This window comes from Lynx rufus, unplaced genomic scaffold (assembly GCF_022079265.1).
Source record: "Lynx rufus isolate CCGP_SWC_20201006 ecotype Redwood Valley unplaced genomic scaffold, mLynRuf1.p SCAF_27, whole genome shotgun sequence".
Taxonomy (NCBI): domain Eukaryota; kingdom Metazoa; phylum Chordata; class Mammalia; order Carnivora; family Felidae; genus Lynx; species Lynx rufus.
Window position 1 is genome coordinate 5484311 of NW_025814842.1, and position 20091 is coordinate 5504401.

Genomic DNA, 20091 nt, shown 5'->3' on the forward strand with positions numbered 1-20091 from the left:
TTCCCGCAGGGGTTTGAGCTTCCATTGACCCCGGCCGCGGCCCTGATTGGAATCCGGGGTCACTCGGAACGCGGAGCCCCTCCCCCCCCGCCCCGCTCCGCTCCGCTCCTTTGCCCAGGATAGATAACAGCCGGGGGACTCCGCCCATCCTGGACCCTCCTCCAGGCCGCCCCGGGTCCCTGCCCTTCCCCGTGGTGAGTGGGCTCGGGCCATCGGATCTCCCGCCTACCACGGGGGTCTCCGCTAGGAGATGGGTGGGGCCGACCCCGGCTCTGGAAGGGGCGGGGTCCGCGGGCCATAAAAGTCACGACCCAAGTGCGGCACCTCCCCCCAGCCCCCTGTGCGGCGGGCAGTCTCCTCGCGGTGGGAGGTCTGGGGGCCGCGGAAGCGGCGCAGGGCAGAGCGCTGGGTCAAGGCGGCAGGCTGCCTAGCGGGTGACCCGGGGCGGGCGCGGCCCCTTTAAGACGCCGCGCCGGCCCCGCCCCGCGCCGCACCCCCCGCCGGGAGCTGCGCCACGTGACCCGGGTCTTGTGACTGGCCGGGGGGAGGCGCGGAGGGGAAGCCCGCGGCGCCCGCCTCCGAGAGGGGCCCAGCCCCGCAGCCGCCGCCGCTGCCGCCGCCGCCCGCGAGGAGCGGGTCCCGCCGGCGGGTCCGGGCGTCCGCGCGAGTCCGAGCCGGCGCAGGAGCCGGAGTCCGAGCGGGAGTCCGGGCGGGAGCCGGGCCGGGCGCGGTGGGCGCCGCCCGCCATGGACCACAAGCCCCTGCTGCAGGAGCGGCCGCCCGCCTACAACCTGGAGGCCGGCCAGGGCGACTTCGCGTGCGGCCCGCACGGCTACGGCGCCATCCCCGCCGCGCCCCCGCCGCCGCCCTACCCCTACCTCGTCACAGGTGCGCCCGGCGGGCGGGGGCGGGGAGGGGGCCGGGAGCAAACTTTGGGCTCCGTGCTGTGGCGACCTTTAACCCCGAAACCAACTTTTCTCCGGACGCGGCGGCGGCGGGGGGCGCGGCCCGGCCGTGCTCGGCGGGGGGCGGGGGGGGGTCCCCGCGCGGGTGCTGCCGAGGAGCCTCCCCGGGGCCGGGAACGCGAGCCGGTGTGGACGGGGGCGGCGGGTGAGGCTCCCGCAGCGGGATCCCGACGTGCGGCCCTCTGCCTACCCGGGGGCGGCGGGGGGGTGGGGGGGGATTCGCGAGCACCAGGCCGGCTCTTCTCGGGACGCCACGGCCGTCTTGCCAATTAACTTCGTTAACCAGGTGCCGTCTGCAAGTTAGCACCCGGTCAAGCCCGTCGCAGGCTCTCGGCGAAGGCGGCTGTCGTCTTGATTTTGGAAAGGATAAGTGGGGGGAGGTCGGGGGGAAAGGTAGGAGTAGTCCTCACGCTTCCCAGATTTCCTCCCTGCCTCCTTCTCACGTGCCTTCCTGCCCACAGGGATACCCACCCACCACCCCAGGGTCTACAACATCCACAGTCGAAATGTCACCAGGTACCCTGCCAATTCCATCGTTGTCGTTGGAGGCTGCCCGGTCTGCAGGTATGTCACCGGCCGGGGGCTGTCCCCCCCCCCCCCCCCCCGCCCCCCATCCCGAGAACACACACCCAGAATCTCAGAGAGAGAGGCGGACTCGTTCGGAAGTGGGCTAGTCTTGTCTCGGGACAAGCTACTGACCTGCGGTGTGGGGGAGAGAGGGTTCTTTTGTCCTTAGATCTAAACACGTCGCACGGGTCATAGGGGAGGGGTTCACTTTCCTGAGGAGAGTGCTTTTGGGGCCACCGAGTCCCAAATGAGTGGGATGTAGAAATGTTAATGTCTCATGTCCCTGGTTCTAGGACGTGTAAGTTTGCTTTGCAGTTGATTCTGGAAGGTGGTGAAAGGTTTCATTTTGCTGGGAAGGGGCAGCTAGGAAAGCCCCAGTGGCCAGTGTGTTCAAGGAGCCGGGGGTCCAGGAGGCCAGGGGAGCACCCTCCTTGAGGGCTGCTTCATCCCCTGCAGGGCGGTCAGCTGGAGGAGGACAGAAACACTGGGCTTCTTTGGGGGCAGGAGCGATTTTTCCGTATTCTCAAACCAGAGCCTCTGGAGTTTGGCAGGTGTCTGTAGGAGTCAGACTCGGGTAAGACTTGGTCCTTGCCCTTGGTTGATGTGAGAGAGTCCAGGTCAGCCCCTTGAGTGGGAGGAGGAAGTTGGAAGTCTCAGAGATGGAATTGAGAAACACTGGTTTACACTTAGGCTTCGTGTCACAGGTGTATCTGGAAGGCCCAGGGTGGAGTCAAGGGGAAGTTAAAGGTTTCAGAGTCACAGGGGTAACGAGTGGGGGGTGAATGCCGTCCAGGAGGGGGGGCATCGCAGAGATGAGGGGAGGAGGGGGACTCCCAGAGCCAACTGAGTACTTAGTAAAGAGGGCTGTGGGCAGGGGGCCCTGGGGCCGTGGGCTGGCCACGTGCCTCGTATGTAAACTCAGAACAGGCATCTCTCTTTGTTTTCTGGGTTTTTCAAGTTTGTTTATTTACTTGGAGAGAAAGGTTGAACATGTGAGCCAGGGAGGCGGGGAGAGAGAGTCCCGAGCAGGCTCTGCACCATCAGCTCGGAGTCAGCGCTGGGCTGACCTGGGGCTCAGACTCACGAAGCCCGAGATCACGACCCGAGCCAAAACCAGGAATCCAACACTTAACTGGCCGAGCCACCCAGGCGCCCCTCGGAACAGGCCCCTCTTTGATACGCCTTTGGAGGACACGGAGGGGGCGGGTGGAGGGCGAATGACCCGCACCCTCCTGACCGCCCTTCTCTTCTTGGGCACCTGGGGGCGTCACAGCTGTTGGGGTTTAAGGGCCCAAGGGTGGGAAGAAGGCCTGTGGCCTGGGCGCTGGCAGCGTGCCGCTGGGCTGAGCAGGGATCGGCACTTGGTCCCGGTGTCTCGGGGGGTTGCTTGTAGAGGTGGGTGAGGGGAAACCCGCTGTATTTGGCTTTGAGGCGGTCCCGGGTGCTCAGAGCCCTGGCTGCTTGCACAGTGCTGTCCCCACTTGGGCCAGCTGGAGGATTCCAAAGGCCTATTTTTGGGTGGGAGAATCGAGTGATCTCCCAAGTTTAGGGAGTGGTGTCAGGCCAGCAGACTAGAGGGGGGCCGGGGAAGGGGGTCTGTCTGGAGCAGAGCGGTCTGGGATTTCCTGGCCTCCACGCTACGTCCCAGTGCCCAGCCTGCTGGAGGAACTGGGTTCAGATCCTGGCCCTGTTTTCCCTCCTGGGAAACGGGAGCGTCTTGGGATGCTCTCTGAAGCCCCCTTCCTGGCCCTCGTGCCTGTGCACAGACCAGCAGCCAGGCCCACGTGGCTGCTGCCAGGTGGGGAGGACTTTCCCTGGGGTGGGAGCTCTGTCATTTTGGGGGCCAGTGGCTTCTGCTGCCTCGGGTCCCAGAGCCCCAGTCCTGCAGAATCCCGATCAAGGTCAGGCTGCCTGAAGGCTGAGGTGCGGGACTCCTGTGTCGGAGACAGGCTTCTTTCTTTCTGTGTGGGGATCCCCGTCCTTCCTCCTCGGGGCGGAAGGCGGTGAGGAGTGGGTGCCCTGAGAGCAAGTCCGGGAACTGTGTTGGGACCACACACGGACTCCCTCTTGGCACATTCCTCTGTGGCCCAAGAAGGATGGATGCCAGAGCTAAGGGCCCCTCCAGCACTTACTTGGGTTCTTCGTGCAAGAGCATCCCTGCCCCCTGCCTGCCCCCTGCCGGCAGCGCCCTCCTGTCTGGGGAGCGGTCCTTTCTGTGCCTCTGCAGCACGGGGGAGTGTGTGGGGGGGGGGTGCGGGAAGGGAGGTGGGCAGCGGGAAGGAGGGAGAGTCTCGGCGCTTCCTAGGGAGGCTCTCCTGTGGTTTGGGGAGTGGGCGCGTGGCCTCGAGGCCGCTCCTCTCTGGGCAGGATGGAGAGGTGGCCCCTGGGCACGGTGTCTAGAGTTGGGAGACAGGACACTGTCTTGTGACTGTACTTTCTCCCTTTCCGTGCAGCCCGCCAGGCTCTGTCCCCTTCCCTCCCTGGTAGCTTGGCAGCGATTTGCCCAAGTCACACGTCTGTGATTTCTTCTGAGGGAGGCTTGGCGCGAGAGGCCTGTGTCCCTTGTCACTTGGCCATCATCTTAAGAAGCCTGACTCTGTCTTCCCTTTTTAGTCGGCTGCAAGAGAGCTTTTCGTGTGAGCCCAGAGGATGAGAGTGCTCCTTCTTGCCCTGCCCGCCGGGACTGGGTGCCGTCTTGCTCAGCCGGGCCCCCGGGCTCTCCAAAGCTGGGCCTCCCCTGGGGGGGTGTGGGCTGTGCCTGGATCCTGATCCCAGGGAGGTGGCACCGAGAGTCCGGGATACCAGGCCCGGCTGGGTGCACCAGGGGCTGTGCTGGGGTCGCCCGTGGAGAAGGCGCTCTGAGCAGCACGGGTCAAGGCCAGAGCGCGCGTAAAGCAGCAGACCCAGGGCCTGGCCTGCTCTGGGTTCCCCACTGACACCGGCTGGGCGTCCTCGGGTATTTAGTTTCGGGGATAACCAGAGAGGGGGTAGGAGATCTGGGAATGAGTGGGGCCTTGGAAGCCGAGAGAGGCTCCACGAACAGATCAGGGTCAGATGTCGCCTGAAGCCAGCGGTAAGGTGCACGTGGCCTGGGGTGGTCAGCGTGGAGGGGACTGGTGACCCTGGTAGAGCCGGTGGGGGCACAGGCAGGCAGTGAGGGTATGACACGGGACGTGGGGGGACGTGGTGGAGTGTGTGGAGGGGCCCTGAGAGGAAGGGATCTGTGTGCACCGTCTCATCGGTCCTCGGTCCCGGAGGAGGGGGAGTAGCTCCCAGGTGAGCCGGGACTCGGCGGGCCGTGCAGCCCGTGGGAGCACTCGAGGGAGCGTGGGGCCGCCTCCCGTCTGCGGGCCGAGGACCGAGCCTGGGTGGCCCGCGGCACCTCCAGAGGCAGTGGTCGTGGAAGACCCCTTCGCCCCGCCCCGTGATCTGCTCAGGGAGGCGTGAGGCCGTTCAGAGCTGCCAGCGGCCTGTTTGCAGGGGAGGCCCTGGGACCGCAGAAGGCCGGACGGATGCGCCAGGCGGGAGGGTATGACCCGGGTGGCCGCGTGCCGGGGCATCTGCTCCCCACCCCGAGAAGTCCACCGCTCCCTTTCCCCACAGAGGCTAGTCCTTCAGGTGAGGGCTGGTCTGGGCACTGCCCCCGGGCTGCGTTCTGCCTCGACGAGTGAGTAGTTGGGGACGAACCGGGGGCGGCTGGAGCTCGTGGTACCAGGTCCCCCGGTGGCGGGGAGGGGACTGGGAAGCCCTGGGCGGGGCTGCTGTGAGGAAAGCGGGAGGTGGGGAAATCCGGCACCCGGCCTCGGGACCTCCTGGGACGCGTGGGCTCGGGCCTCCCATGCTGCCGTCCCTTGTGAAGCAGGACCCCCGTGCAGGCAGGGCCTCTGTCGTCCTGCCCATCCAGCGCGTCACCCAGGCCCGCTCTGGATAGATGGCGGGCGGCCCCTCTCTCCATAGGATGAGCCAGACATCCAATAAGCATTTTCAGCATTTGTCAAGTTCCTTATTTCCCCAGCTTCCCTGACCCCCCCCTCCCGCCCCTGCCGGCCACCCAACCACACACACCCACACCCACATACAACCACACAATCTGTTGCTCAAGAATGGGGGCGGGGCCTTCCATCCTCAGCGAGAGCAACCTGCTCAGTTTGGATTCTGAGCCACTTTGAAAGAGTTGAAACTTTGTCCTGAACTGATTGGGGCCTTTCCGGGGGGGTTTGGGGAGAAGAGTGTGGGAAGCTGGGAGAGGCCGGCAGGAGATGGCCAGGACATGGCATCCCATCCCTCCTGTGGTGGCCACATGGGGACCGTAACTGAGGACAGGTCTGCTCTGTAACCTGGAGTGTTGCTGCATCAAGAATGGCCCAGAGATCAGATTATGTTTCTCGGTTCAGAAGATTCTGGATTTTTAAAAAAAATTTTTTTAATTTATCTTAGAGACAGAGTGTGAGCAGGGGAGGGATAGAGAGAGAGAGAGAGAGAGAGAGAGAGAGAGAGAGAGAGAGGAAGACACAGAATCCGAAGTAGGCTCCTGGCTCTGAGCTGTCAGCACAGAGCCCGATGTGGGGCTCGAACTCACCAACCAGGAGATCATGACCTGAGCCGAAGTTGGAGTCTTAACCAACTGAGCCACCCAGGCGCCCAGAAGAGTCTGGATTTTTAAAAACTAAATTATGTCAGCATTGTTTTTGAGGTCTGGGGCATTACTCTTGGTCAAAACATCAATATTTTTGTAGCAAGACGTGAATATTCACGTTAAGTGAATGCATGATAACCATCAATGGCCATATCAGTTCAGGTCACCTGTGGCTGCCAGGTGAGTTTCCTGTAAGCCTATGAAAAAAGTTTTCTCAGGGCTTTCTGTTGTTTGGAATTGTGGGTAAGACTCTTTCCAGTGGGAAGTGTGGTGCCCGAGAGCTGGAGGCTCCTGCTGGCCGTCCCTTTGTCCCTCAGGCTTCAGAGCCAGGTTGGGTTCTGGTCATTGTCTTGTGGGAGGTGGTCTGGTCGCAGACTTGCTGGCAGGGATGGCCCCTAAGGTGAATGGTGCGAGCTGGGCTGTGCTCTGGTGACAGTGAGTGACAGGTCTGGACGGAAAGCACCGCAGGCTGGTGTTACTCGTGTCTGGGAAACGGAGGTGGGCCGGGTCAGCCCGTGTTACCCTCACTTTGCCCTTTAGGTTCCCAGAGCAGCTGCCGGGGGCTGAGCAGGGGGGCCGGTCCCCCGGGCTCCAGGGCAGCGAGGGCCTGGGCGAGAGTGACCAGCCTTCCCGGGTGCGCTTGGTGGTGGGCGGGCCCTGGAGCATCCGGGAAAAGCAGCCCCCAGGATGGGCGGTTCATGGCGGCGGGCCTGCCAGGCAGCGTGGGTAGCTCCCGGCCCCCGCACCGCCGGGGAGACTGCACCCAGCTGGGGCGGAGCAGGGTGGGGGGGGGGGCTCCTGTAGCCAGGGGTGCGGGCTGCCCACACGCACCCACTTGAGGGCACTGAGGACGACAGGACAGGCCTTGGCCCCAGCCTCCCGCCGGACATCTGGAGCCTCTGAGCAGACACCACGGATTCTAGGCTGTGCCTCTTGACAGGTTGGATCCTGACACGAGATGACGTGGAGTGTCCAGCTTGGGTGGGTGCTCAGCCCGGTAGTCCCGGTCCTTGGGCCTCACTGGCCCCTGGAGGGGACGCCGGGCAAGGCACCCTCTGCTCCTCCAGGGGGCAGTCTTCTCTGCAAGGTTCTGTGCTGGTGCAGGTGACCCAGCTGTGAGGCCCGGCTCGCCCCTGCCCCCCGCTGTTTCCTTGGACATTCTGACCGAACGTGTGAACTGGTGTGGTTCCCGGGACTTCAGCTGTAGGTGGAACGTTGCTAGAGGCCAGGAGGAAGGACAGTGGCACCTGGGTGGTGCCGTAACTCCCAACTGGTACAGGGCCGCCCGGCTGCTTCCAGCTGCTCTGTTAGTGGCTTGATAAGCATCAGTAGTTGCAGGAGTTGTGGGCGGGGATTGTGGACAGAGCAGGTGTGTTCCCTGCCCGGGGCAGCCTGTCCAGTCTCCCTGTGTGTGGGGACACAGCTGGTGGCCCACAGCCTCACTCACCCCTGACTTTGGCAGCATGGCCTTAGGTGCTTTTTCCGGTGGGGCAGGTGTAAGGTGGGCCCCTCGCAGCTGCGTCCGGACTCCCACGGGCAGGGGCAGCCACGGGAGGGCCCGAGAGCAGTGTGGCGACCCGACCGCCTTTGCAGTCCTTAGGCGACTCCTGAGCGGCTCAGTCAGTTAAGCGAGTCTGACTCTTGATTTCGGCTCAGGTCATGACCTCCAGGTTCGTGGGTTCGAGCTCCGTGCCAGGTTCTTGTGCTGACAGTGCAGAGCCTGCTTGGGATCCTCTCTCCCCCCTCTCTGCTGGTGCGTGCTCTCAAGGAAAGGTAACTCTGCTGAGAGAAATTCAGGCCTACTGATTAACTTTCCCCCAGATCTGGCCTTGCCTGTGTCCAGTCTAACCGTTCGGCACACACATCGGTTTGGGAAATGCCGGCTGAAACAACAGTTCAACAAATGGCTTTACTACAGGACTTCTCAGAGCCATTCCTAAACTACTGTGCCCTGTGATACCAGGATGGGGAGAGAGTTTCCCCAAATTGACCAGAGAACCACCCCCCCCCCTTTTCTGCAGTTTATCAGGGGAACTAGTGTGTTAGGACCAGCACCTGGGGAAGCGCTTCTGACCCTACTGTCTGTCCATTGTGGAAGTTTCAGGCAACCCTCTCCTGAGTGGGTAGGAAGAGAAGTGGGCACTGAATTTGATTTTTTTCTTTAAGCAGTGGAAAACCAGGCCTCTTAGTCTGGTTTCTCACAATTCCCCCGCCTGCTCCGTAGGGCTGGGCGCAGTGTGGCCCTCAGAAGGAGCAGCATTAGCAGCTTTGGCATTTTGAGTGGAGGAAGCCTTCTGTTGGGTGCTTCTATTAAGCTGAACCTTCCTCTGCACACACAAGGTGGCAAAAGGAGAAGCAGCTGTTTCTAGAACATTCTGGAAAGGCACAAGAGATCCTTAGCAGTGTTTGAAGACAGGCTGAGGCACGGAGGGGAGACCTGGCTTTAGGGAGACCAAGGAAGCTGGGGTGAACCCGGGGCAGGGGGCACTGGAGTGGGGGCCTCCCCAGGAAGGAGTGGGTCAGGTCTTCCTGCTCACTACCCAGCTCCTGTCCTCCCGTGGAGCCCCTCCTTTATTCCTTCTCAGTACTCAGCCCTGGGCACTTTGGCACATTTGTTCCCGTGAAATCTGGTGAAGGGCCCTGTTCACTAAAAGCCCTCGATTCGCATCGCGGTAGACAGGGCTAGAGGCGTCCCCGGCCGCCTGGGAGAGTTTGTTTCCACCGGCTCTTCCTCGGTCTCCGGAATGTGATGGGTTTCTCATTAGGGCTGAGCTGGCTATTGCGGCTCTCATTTTAATTTCAGCTGTGTCCAGAACTTTCCAGAAGTAGCCTAAGGAGCAGAGGCAGAGCTGAGCACACGGCTCTTGCTTCCCACCTTTGGGAGCGAGCCTTTGAAAAGGACCCTAGGATGTGAGTGGTGACTTCAGATCACTGAACCTGTGCTCGCGTGGCTCATGATTGGGGTGATAGCCCGGAGGCGCCTTGTGGTAATTGTGTGTTGTGCGCATTGAAGGTAAACTTGACTTTTTGAAGAAACATTAAATTCTCAAGATACATGCTTTTTTTCTTTTATTTTTTTTTTTAAGTGATTTTATTTTTGAGAGAGCACAAGCAGGGGAGGGGCAGAGAGAGAGGGAGACACAGAATCTGAAGCAGGCTCCAGGCTCTGAGCTATCAGCACAGAGCCCAACGCGGAGCTCGAACCACGAGATCATGACCTGAGCCAAAGTCAGACACCTAACCGACTGAGCACACAGGCACCCTGTTAAGTGCTGCCTTCTTCCAGACGTTGTGAATATGGCTGATTTTAATTGTTCACTAAAATCTATTGTACCCATCCCCCAAGTCTGAATTCTAAACTTCATAAGTTTTTGGAATTTCCCTCTAAGGAATAGAAGAATAAAACTTTTCAACACTGGGGAGAAAAACTCTAAAATGATACGGTTTTCTTGGGTCTTGTTTTCAGAGATACAAGAATTTTTATAGAAACTAGCATTTGCTTCTTGTTCTTCCTTTTGTGACGGAGGAGAAAACACGGCAGGTTATGTGGCAACTGAACGTTCTTGTCTTTGTAAGTGGTAATTCCTGTAGGTAACGTAGCGGCTGAGAGCAGCAGCTAGCCTTCCCCTGGGTAAATGGGCATGTGTAAGAGGCCGGGGGTTTGTTGCTGGAGGGGTGAAGGCTGCTTCTGTGGACCTGGTCACCGTGAGGCACCCGGGGCCCTGGGTCCTCGCGGCCTCAGTCCCTTCTTGTGCCGGGGTGTGGGGTGGGTACAGAACTGGGTCCAGCCTCGGGCTCTGCCGGGGACCCTAACGCGCGTGCCCCCCCATTCTCTCTGCAGAGTCGGGGTTCTGGAGGACTCCTTCACCTTCCTGGGCATCTTCTTGGCCATCATCTTGTTCCCGTTTGGGTTCATCTGCTGTTTTGCCTTGAGGAAGCGAAGATGCCCCAACTGTGGAGCAAACTTCACTTAAAGGGAACAACACACCTGGCTTTCCTACATCCAGCTGTCTTTTTCTAATGTAAATGTCGTGTACAGTAGCTTTATTTGATTAAGCTTCCAGGACTGTTTTGTAAAGTGAGGCGGGATAGACGGCGTGCGCGTGAGCTGCGGTTTCGTGGGGCGCAGGGGTCACGGCGTGGGGACGCAGCAGCACTGCTTCGGGGTGAATGACAACTCAATAAAGCACTGCTTCTATTTTTTGCAGTCTTCAATTTGAGAAAGGTGAGAAATACTGTTTTAAATAAATGAGATTCATACCATTGTTGACCTGGTTCTGCCTGGTGTGCACACTGCCACTTGTATAAATAAACTTGTGTGGACGTTGGAAATTGTGACCAGACTAGAATAACATACCCAGCGCCTGGCTTCAACACTGTCCATCGTGGCCGATCTTGATCTAGTCCTCTGTAGGCATTCGCAGCTCCAGAGAATGTGCTTTTCGAAGTTTTATTATTATAACGAAACATAATACCTTGACATTACTCCATGCCCGGGGCCTGAGGCAAGCCCGCCCGCCCTCCGTGAGGCAGGTGGGTGCCCGCTGCGGCCCATTCCTTGGAGGTGCAGAACGGGTCCCCGCAGACCGCACCTAATAATCTGTAATGAAGCCAAAGGATCCCAGAGAGCGGAGCTCTGGAGACCAGGGCCCCCACCCCCTGTAACACCGGGGCTGTGTCTTAAACCCTCCCCCCCACCCCCCTGTTGAAAATACCGGGCTTCCGTGAACCCTCCTCTTAGAGGAGCGGTGGACCACTTCACTAAAGTGGACCGTGTTTTCTTTCCTGGCTGGAGCGTCTTTCCTCAAGACAGGTGTACTGCCCGCCAACCACTCAGCCCCTGGAGAGCCCTCACACGGGTCTGACTCCTCAGCTCCTGGGGACCTCGTCTGGCTTGCCAACCCGGCCAGGACAGGAGCAAGAACGAGAAGTGGCACGCACACCCACTGGTTTACCTGCGTTTGCCCAGGACTAGTTTCAAGTGTCTAGAAAAACGTTGATAGTTACGGCGAGACCAAAGGGGCTGTGATAAAAAAACAGGGCCCTCTTCGCCCACACACAGTGAATGGCCTGGGTGTGAGTCCTGATTCTGCACTCCTCCCAAACAGGGCCCGATCCCTGGCAGCCAGAGATCAACTCGGCCACTCGCTCCGAGGTCCCTTGGCACGGGACACCCCGGGTTCTGAGGGCACAGGGCAGGTCTCGGGTGAAATGCAGAACTTCCCATCCCAGCCGCTGAGACTCGGGCATGTGGCTTTGTACGCGCTGTTTCGGGGCGTGCGTAGGTGTGTCCGTACCCGACTCAGAAATGGAGAAACTCGGACCCCAAGGGGTTTCAGAGTACACCAGCGATGGCGGCAGCTTTGGTCAGCCGGCTTAGTGAGAACACCCTGGGTCTGCACACGCAGGGTCCTTACACGCGTGAATGACGCCCATCACCTGCAGCACAGCCTGGTGTGTTTTCATTGGGGAATCCAGTCGGTGACTCCCAGCTACCAAAGTCCGTAGCTCTGGGGTTATGCAAGTACTAAACGTGGCCGTGACAGGGACAGGCAAAACACCTCCGTGCTCTGTAGCTATGTCTAAATCAAGGGGAACTTGGGATTTCTCCATGTTAGGTAGCTCTACATTTGATTAAACAAAAATTAAGAATTTTTAAGTTAAAAAAAATTAAATTTTATAGACTATTCATAATTTATATTGCTTAAAATTATGATTTGCATGCTAAGATGCAACTTTACACAACCTTTCCTTTAGATAATGTTACAACGCTAGATAAGAGCACGTGCTTTTTAAAATAAAACTGTGCTCATTTCATGCAGAGAGCTGGTTACGAAAGCAGACTATCCCTCATTCTATTAAAAAATAATCACAGAATATTAAAAAAAAATGATACAGTAAGGATTGGAACCAAATTTATGGTCTTCTGACAGAATGGGAAGAAAATATTTTCACTGATTTGAGTGGGTCACTAGACTATTAAAGACAAATGTATCAACCCAACTATGTTAAATTGAGAAAATGCGTCGATTTGCTCAAGTGGAATACATTTAAAATCAGGCACCCTTTGGCGAAGCTTTGCAACAGTTAAGCGCACACCAAACAACAAATCATTTTGCAAGTGAGAACTTAACGTCGGAGGGACTGGAGCTCCCGGCCTGCTCTTCATCGAATGATCGGTGCAGAGCGATCGTTTGTCACCGTTGGCCGGAGTTTCACCGTCGCGAAGGGGTTTTCTCCGCTGCAGGGGGAGAGGAAAAACCACGTCTGCAGACACACTACAGGATGGGAATTGGGTTTTAGAGGAGCTGTGAACTACCGTCCTTGCTCTGTGAAGTTAGAAGGCTTCTGTATAAAACTCTGGACATTTTCTAGACACAGACGTTTCACGGTGGCAGTCCTCTCTGTGCACCCATGCCCACCCGTCACAGAACTCTCCAGGGCTGTAGATGCTGTAATGGGAGAGCCCACCTTCCTGTGGCCCTGTGTGGGAGGGGTTACGTGAGAGAGCCATAAGGACGCGGTCTGGATCAAGGTGCCAAATGCAACATGGCCGGGAGGCATCCCTTGGGGACCCAGGCAGAGGCCGGGCAGGCTTCCTGTGCTGTGAGAACAAGGCGGCCGCCTTCTCCTTGGACCCCATAGGCCTAAGGCGCCTCAGCCGGGACACCTCCCCCACCCCCTGCCCCGGGCTGTGCACCTACCAAGACCCCCAGGAACACAGTTCAACGTACCTGAGAAAAGGAGGCTTTGCTGTCCCATTTGCGTCGTTCTGTGAGGAAGATAAAGATGAAGTTTATGGAAGGGTCACGAAACCGGGACATTTTCAATAAAACCTTAAAGCTAAAGATATCTAAAGTGCAAGGAGCAATTTATGGCTGATGCGTGTAAGCCCACCTGAGGCCATCTCAACGTCTGTCTAAAGTCACCTAAGGGATAAGGGCAAGAACAGAAAACCGAAGACAGTGAGGGGCCCTCACAAGTGCTGGCATGTCTCAGGCCTTGGAAGACCATGGCCCTTAAGCTGCCCAGCCGTAGTGCCTACAACTGGTGTTTTGGGAGCCCAGTCCTGAATGAGGCCATGACAAACAGGAAGCAAAAATAAAACCTTGTTGGGTTTTGGTGCCCACAGATGTGCCAAGGGCTAGCCAGAGATCTGGTGGGACGTTCCAGAAGATGAGACGACAGAGGGACAACACTGCCCTTGCCTTCAGGAACTACCAGAGCCTGGGGACTTGGGGGGGTCTCCCAGTGTGACCAGGGACCAGGGGTGTGTGTGTGCCTTCTGTCCTTTGTTTTATAAAGCTAGAAGGCTTTCAGAATTTGCTTTAAATCTGCTCTGGCTGTTGAAAAAAATCACTGGCCTGAGCTTGTGGGGCTAATTCTCAGATGGCTGCCCAGGAGAGGGCAGTGTAATGCTGTCTGAGCCACAGGCCACCAGACCAGACCAGACTCCTGGAAGCTCCCAGGAGTCCCAGTGGCCTCAGGGCATATGGGCCTCTGAACACTGAAGGATAGATAGCTCTTCTCACTTCTGGTTGCCAGCCTAGGGTCAAAGGCCATAGTTGGAGGCCAAAGCCCAGGTCAGGGCTCTTTCTGCATGGCTCCTCTTGGGTTGTGGACACAGATTCTCGAAGTACAAGAGAGGCTGTGGGCACTGGGGTACTTCAGACCTGTGCCTGCTGTCTCTGTGCCTCTGAAGACCTCTGAGCGTGCTTTGAACCTTGAGACCAGCAGGTAAGCAAGGTCATTCTGATGGGGAGCCCCAAGCACCTGAAGGCAACCCCAGTCAGCCTTGTGCCCCAATTCAGTGTCTACCTTTTCTTTTGTAATTTATTTTAGAGAGAGAGAGGAGAGTGAGTGGGGGGAGAGGGACAGAGGGGAGAGAATCCCAAGCAGACTCCAAACCCTGAGCCCCAACACAGGGCTCCATCCCACAGCCCTGGGACCGTGACCTGAGCCAAAATCAAGAGTCGGATGCTCAACTGACTGAGCCCCCCAGGCGCCCCGTGTCTACTTTTCATCACAGATGCACACAGCGGCTGCCCTGCTCAGCATGTCCTAATAGGGTTTTAAATGGCTGCAAAATGATTTCTTCCTACTAGGCGTGCTGAGCTTCCCCAGCAGGCCTCAGAGCAAGTCATTTGTGGGGTAGCGCTCTCGTTCCGTGACGGTTACAGGCTAATTTATGACTTACTGAAAAAGCACCAGGATGCCTGCCCTGCAATGGCATGTGTGCTCAGTCCGCTGGCAATGGCATGTTGCCTAGAGCAGACAGCCTGTGCGCAGAGGCACCGGCTCACGCAGCAGAGAGGCCTCCAGTGTCCTCCCTCCTGGCCTGGAAAGCACACTTCCTGCAAAGCCAGGTGTGGCTTCTGCCCGTCTTGCACTTGGCCGCAGAGGCACACTCGGCCCTCTTGCTCCTTGATACTGTCTGGAAACCACCTTCCTGCGGCCTTTCCCGGGAGCACGCTCTGTCCCTGCCGTGTGCGTCCTCAAGTCTGAGGAAAGCTCCGTGCGCTCTGAACTGGAAACCAGAAACAAAACCCTCCCTGGAGTACCTGCCAGCCAGACTCAGCCTCAGAGGGAAAACTTTGGGGCCTGTTCCCAGGAGGGCCTCCTGAGTCCCGACTGACCCAACTGAACTTTAAAATTTATTTAAGTAATCTCTACACCCAACGTGGGGCTTGAACTCACAACCGTGAGATAAAGCGTCACATGCTCTACCGATGAGCCAGCCGGGCGCCCCTGACCCAACTGAACTTTAAAACGAGTTTAGCCACATGTTCACAGGCTGTGCCATTTGAGTACTCGGTCCAGACATTTGAGAGAAACAAAAATGGCTGCAGAGATGCAGCACAGTCGACCCTAAAGTGACAAGTGACGACTCCGCTGTGAGGAAGGAAGGTGAGAGTAACCTGGGACAGCCCAAAGCTATTTAGTGCCAGGCAAACCCGGGTCCTGGTGTGTACGTACCCCGCACACACCCTGGCCAACCTACACGCGTGCACGTGGGCACCAAAACCCCACCGGGATACTCAGAGCAGCCCTGACGGGCCAGCCTCAACATCTATCAACAGGAGAAGGGACAACAGCCTTCTATCCAGTGGATCCACACAGTGATGGAGCGCCACAGGACAGCCCGCTGTGTGGTTCGGTTCCTCTGAGGGCCAGACCAGATGCGCCGTCACGGGGTCCGAAGTTGGGACCGTCTGCACTGAGAAGGGGCAGCGCCGTGTGTGTGTGTGTGTGTGTGTGTGTGTGTGTGTTGGGGGGGGTGGGCTTCTGGGGGGCTGATAATCTAGGTCTTGCTCTGGTGCTGGTTATATGTAGCTGCTTTGTGAAAAGTCCTGCACTTTCCTGTATACGGCATTCTTGAATGTCTGCTTTTAGAAAAACAGGACATTTTCAGAAAGGTTTCTTCTCTCTTTAACATACTTCCACTAAGCCCACTCCTGTGTTCCCTTTCCTGCCAGTGAAGGGCACCCCCAGGCCGTGTGGCGCTGCCCTCATTCAGTCTGTTAGGAAGGCTCATGTTGTGCTCAGAAGCGTCTGCGGAACCGTCCTTCCAAGCTGACCACACGACCCCGTCCCTTGCGCTGGCCAGTGCCCCAAGCCCGTCTGTCCATCCTGCCTGCTGCCTCCAAAAGCTCCAACTGAACCTGTCCCTCCACAGCCTCCCTGAGGCTGAGTCATGGGGTTCGGGTCTCCTGGTCTCTGTGTTCCCCAATCTGTCTTTCCCTCTTCCAAACAGCAAAGTCTCTGGAGGCCTTTCTTGGTCCTGCGTCCCTGGACCGGACTGGTCTTGATACGCCTCCTGCTGCCCCAGGGCCCCTCTGCACAGGCTGCAGGTCGTGAGCCACATTCTCCACACGCACGGCGCAGGGCACACAGCACATGCTAGAGCAGGTCTGTGGAGCTGAGCTCCCCAGGGTCCTGCAGCCCCCTGGCAGAAAAACTCCTTCTACAATGTGGGCCTTGCTCTGAGTCAGCAGTACGTATCCCGCACTTTTCTACAGACTTCACAAAGGCCGGCACCTATGGCCTCAGAGGCACAGCCAGTTGCATGTTCTGTGTCCCCTTCCGGCAAGCAGCATGGTGCTGGCCTGGAGTGTACTCAACACGACAGGAGGTGATCAAGTGACAAAACCAGGCACCACGAGGGGCTAGGCATGTCATTATGAGCGCGGAAAAGGTTATCCGTGAGACAGTAAGGGCAGTGAAGGCCTTGGGCCTGGTCAGCAAGATAACCCATAACCAGCTTATTTTGACCCAGCAGGAACAGGCAGAGTAGGGCAGATCTTGTGATTCCCCCAGAAAACAGCACCCAAGTCCACCTTGCGTGGGCACTTGCTGCCACGTGGTGTCCATCCATCTTCCCCTTCCCACTAGCCAGGCTTCTGCTTGGGTGTCCACCACATGCCCACGTACCTGAAGGCAACTACTTGGTCCCGGCTTCTGGGCAGTCCAGGTCAGCATAAGACCACCCCACACAGTCGTCCTCCTGGCGGTAGGCAGACACTCAGACGAGACAGGGACTTCTGTGGCCCAGTGAGAATGCTGAGGGGGGTGACCTCTGCTCTCTGCCCACTGGTGATACGGAGCCCATGTCCCCAGAAGACAGGGTGACTGATGAGAGAGCCCTGAGGGAGGCCTTGCTATACCAGCCCTCTCTGGGCTGCTGTTTCCATCAGATAGTTCCTTCCTGTCTGAAGCTGCTGGAAGTCAGCTCTTACCTGCAACACGGGCAGCCCTGATGCTGGTTTTAATTTTTGATGTCTGTTTATTTTTGAGAGAGATACAGCGCATGAGCAGAGGAGGGGTAGAGAGAGAGGGAGACACAGAATCTGAAGCAGGCTCCAGGCTCTGAGCTGGCAGCATAGAGTCAGACGCGGGGCTCAAACTCCTGAGCCATGAGATCATGACCTGAGCCGAAGTCGCACAGTCAAATGACTGAGCCACCCAGGCGTCCCATCCTGATGCTTGTTTTAGATGTTAGCAGCTAATGCCAATCCTCAACGTGGGCTAGACTGATCTCACGAATCACAACCTCTGAACTAGTTCAACCCCTTTATTCCTAAAATGGGGACACTGAAGGCCAGACAGGGAAGAGTCAACTACCCTGGGGAACCAAGGTGTCCCCTGTGGAGAGGAGAAGCAAAAAAACAAAAAACAAAACAAACCAAAAAGGCCACACTCCGGGCCCTCCCTCAGACACACTTGTGGCTTGCACAGGGCAGTGAATGCTGAGTTTGAGAAGCAAATGTATGTGGAGGAGAACTTAGTTTTCAACAGCTCTTTCAAGCCTGGTTCTCTGATTAACAGCCCTGTGCAACAACAGAACGTGGCCATCAGACCCTCCAGCTTCAGTCCCAAGGACCACTCCCCCAAGCCCTCCAGGGAGAAGTCGGTGTCTCAGAACATCACAGGGTAGCTACAGTACTGTGGGGCTGGTGGGCCCAGGAACATTGTATGGTAGGCAGCTCCCAGGATTGGGTGTTTAGTATACTTAATTAAGCCTAAGAATCCTGGTGTTTTAAGACTACATGTAACTGACAATAACAGTTGTACATAAAAATTAAGTATAAAAGTATTAAGATGCTTTGCCAGCTGCCATGGATCCCAGCATCTGGCTGAGGCAGAACATACCTTTCCCCAACATCATCAGCTGGTTTAAAAATTTTAGTTTAGGAAAAATAAATTATCAGCCTGGCTGGGCATAAAAACTTTTGAGATTCAAAATCCCAGGACCGCGTACCAGGCAGGCCTGAGTCATGCTACATGCTTCTCCGCCATCATGTTTCTAGATCAGGCTTTTTAATGGAACACTGTTCTATTTTTGTATGATCTATACCTGATTGTCCAAAATGGTAGCCACTGCCTGCATGACCCAGTCCTGGGACATTTCTGTCCAATCCTCTAACTGTTATGAGTCACTGATCAGCCCTGCCCATGCCCTGACACCGGAGGATTAGATCCTGTGCCTCCTGCTGCTCTGGCAAGAGGCTACCGAGCCGAGGCGGCCGGTTCCAATGCCAGGAGCTTCCAGGGCTCCTGAGATCACTTCTGGGGAGCAGAACCAGTTCTCGTGTACCTCCCCGCAGCAGGCCCGCAGGTTTCAGTTATGTTCGCGGAACTCCTGATCTGACTTGCCAGTGACGAAACGCAGTCGCTCGGCTAACAGAACGGGGTCAGCAGAGGAGCACGTGAGGGTGTCCGCCGTTGGAGGTGTGGGGTTTTTTCTTTGGCAGTTTGCATAGGATCTTGAAATAGGACTTCAAAACGTCAGTGACAGAAATGGAATATCAATCATTTAATCTCACTGTGCAACTGGGAAGCACTGTGTACGTATTTTGGGGTCATTACTCTCTGGTCTTACAGATAAGGAAAACTGAGTTTCCTGAAGAGGGTGATGGGGGAGAGCGCCCCTGAAGTCGTGGCCGGCCGTGTCTTGTTCAGGGAGGCCCTCTGACTTTGTGGGCGTTGCTGATTTTTAAAAACCAGTTAGGGGGCGCCTGGGTGGCTCAGTCGGTTAAGCGTCCCACTTCAGCTCAGGTCACGATCTCGCGGTTCGTGAGTTCGAGCCCCGCGTCGGGCTCTGGGCTGATGGCTCAGAGCCTGGAGCCTGTTTCCGATTCTGTGTCTCCCTCTTTCTCTGCCCCTCCCCTGTTCATGCTCTGTCTCTCTCTGTCCCAAAAATAAATAAACGTTAAAAAAAAAAATTAAAAACCAGTTAGTATTTTCTTGTGACCTTTATGAACTGGTGTTCTCCATTGCCCTCCAGACCACAAAACCGAAGCAGCTATCATCGTTACCTGCCAGTACCTCGGGAAGAGCGTAGAGGGGACAGTGGGACCTGTCATACGGAGCGTTCTGATGGGGGAGGGGCAGGACACACTGATGCACGGCCAGCTGAGGTGTCGGAACCATTTCTCAATCTGAAGGACTCTGAGTCCTTCGCTCTGTGTCTCCCCCTCTCCTCCATCTCCCAAGGCCCCACAGTCCACCCCACGGTCTGGGAGCTTAGAGAGCTGGGCTAGCAGCCTTCCTGTAGCACACCAGCCCAGGCAGCAGCATGGGGCTCGTCTGGCACTCATAAATGCCTGGTCCGAGAAAGTGTTCTGATCCTACTGTGTGCGGGTGCTGGGGAGGGAGGGTAAAATATCTAGTCGGGGTGCCTGGGTGGTTCAGCCAGTTGAGCATCTGAGTCTCGATTTCGGCTCAGGCCATGATCCCACAGTCTGTGAGTTCAAGCCCCTCATAGGGCTCTGCACTAACAGGGCAGAATCTGGTTGGGATTCTCTCTCCACCCTTCCCTCTCTGCCCCTCCCCTGCTCATGCTCTCTCTCAAAAAAAAAAAAAAATAAATAAAACCAAAAAATTGAAAAAACAGATTGCCTATATTTTTCTCAAGGAGATCTACTGAAGTGCTAACAGCAGTCATCCTGGAGGTGAAGTTACAGATAGTTTCTAACAGAACAAAAGTTCTTTGGTTATTTTTATAAGTAGCAAATTGTGTTACTTTAAAAAGAGGTATTTTGGGGGCACCTGGGTCAGTTAAGCATCCAACTCCTGATTTTGGCTCAGGCCATGATCTCACAGTCATGGGATTGCATCCCCCATCGGGCTCCATGCTGAACATGAGCCTGCTTAAGATTCTCTCTCCCTCTCCCCTGTGTGTACTCTAAATAAATAAATAATAAAGAAGTATTTTAGGGGCGCCTGGGTGGCGCAGTCGGTTAAGCGTCCGACTTCAGCCAGGTCACGATCTCGCGGTCCGGGAGTTCGAGCCCCGCGTCAGGCTCTGGGCTGATGGCTCAGAGCCTGGAGCCTGTTTCCGATTCTGTGTCTCCCTCTCTCTCTGCCCCTCCCCCGTTCATGCTCTGTCTCTCTCTGTCCCAAAAATAAATAAACGTTGAAAAG

At 56.9% G+C, this 20091-nt stretch overlaps 2 protein-coding genes across 4 annotated transcripts in view; one reads left to right on the forward strand and one right to left on the reverse strand.

Annotated features, from left to right (window-relative positions):
- The first annotated feature begins 618 nt into the window (after positions 1-618).
- Positions 619-10433, forward strand: BRI3 (brain protein I3). The gene is made up of 3 exons (XM_047089519.1): positions 619-888; positions 1427-1529; positions 10010-10433. The coding sequence occupies exons 1-3, from the start codon at positions 747-749 to the stop codon at positions 10140-10142; spliced, it is 378 nt and encodes a 125-aa protein (XP_046945475.1). The 5' UTR covers positions 619-746; the 3' UTR covers positions 10143-10433.
- A 1743-nt stretch (positions 10434-12176) lies between these two features.
- BAIAP2L1 (BAR/IMD domain containing adaptor protein 2 like 1) overlaps positions 12177-20091 on the reverse strand; it is a 68561-nt gene continuing 60646 nt past the window's right edge. For all 3 annotated transcript variants that reach the window (XM_047089517.1, XM_047089516.1, XM_047089518.1), the window contains 2 exons: positions 12903-12940; positions 12177-12409 (listed from right to left, as the gene is read on the reverse strand). In XM_047089517.1, coding sequence (XP_046945473.1) covers positions 12334-12409; positions 12903-12940 — 114 coding nt within the window. In that variant the 3' untranslated portion in view covers positions 12177-12333. The remainder of the gene's footprint in view (positions 12410-12902; positions 12941-20091) is intronic.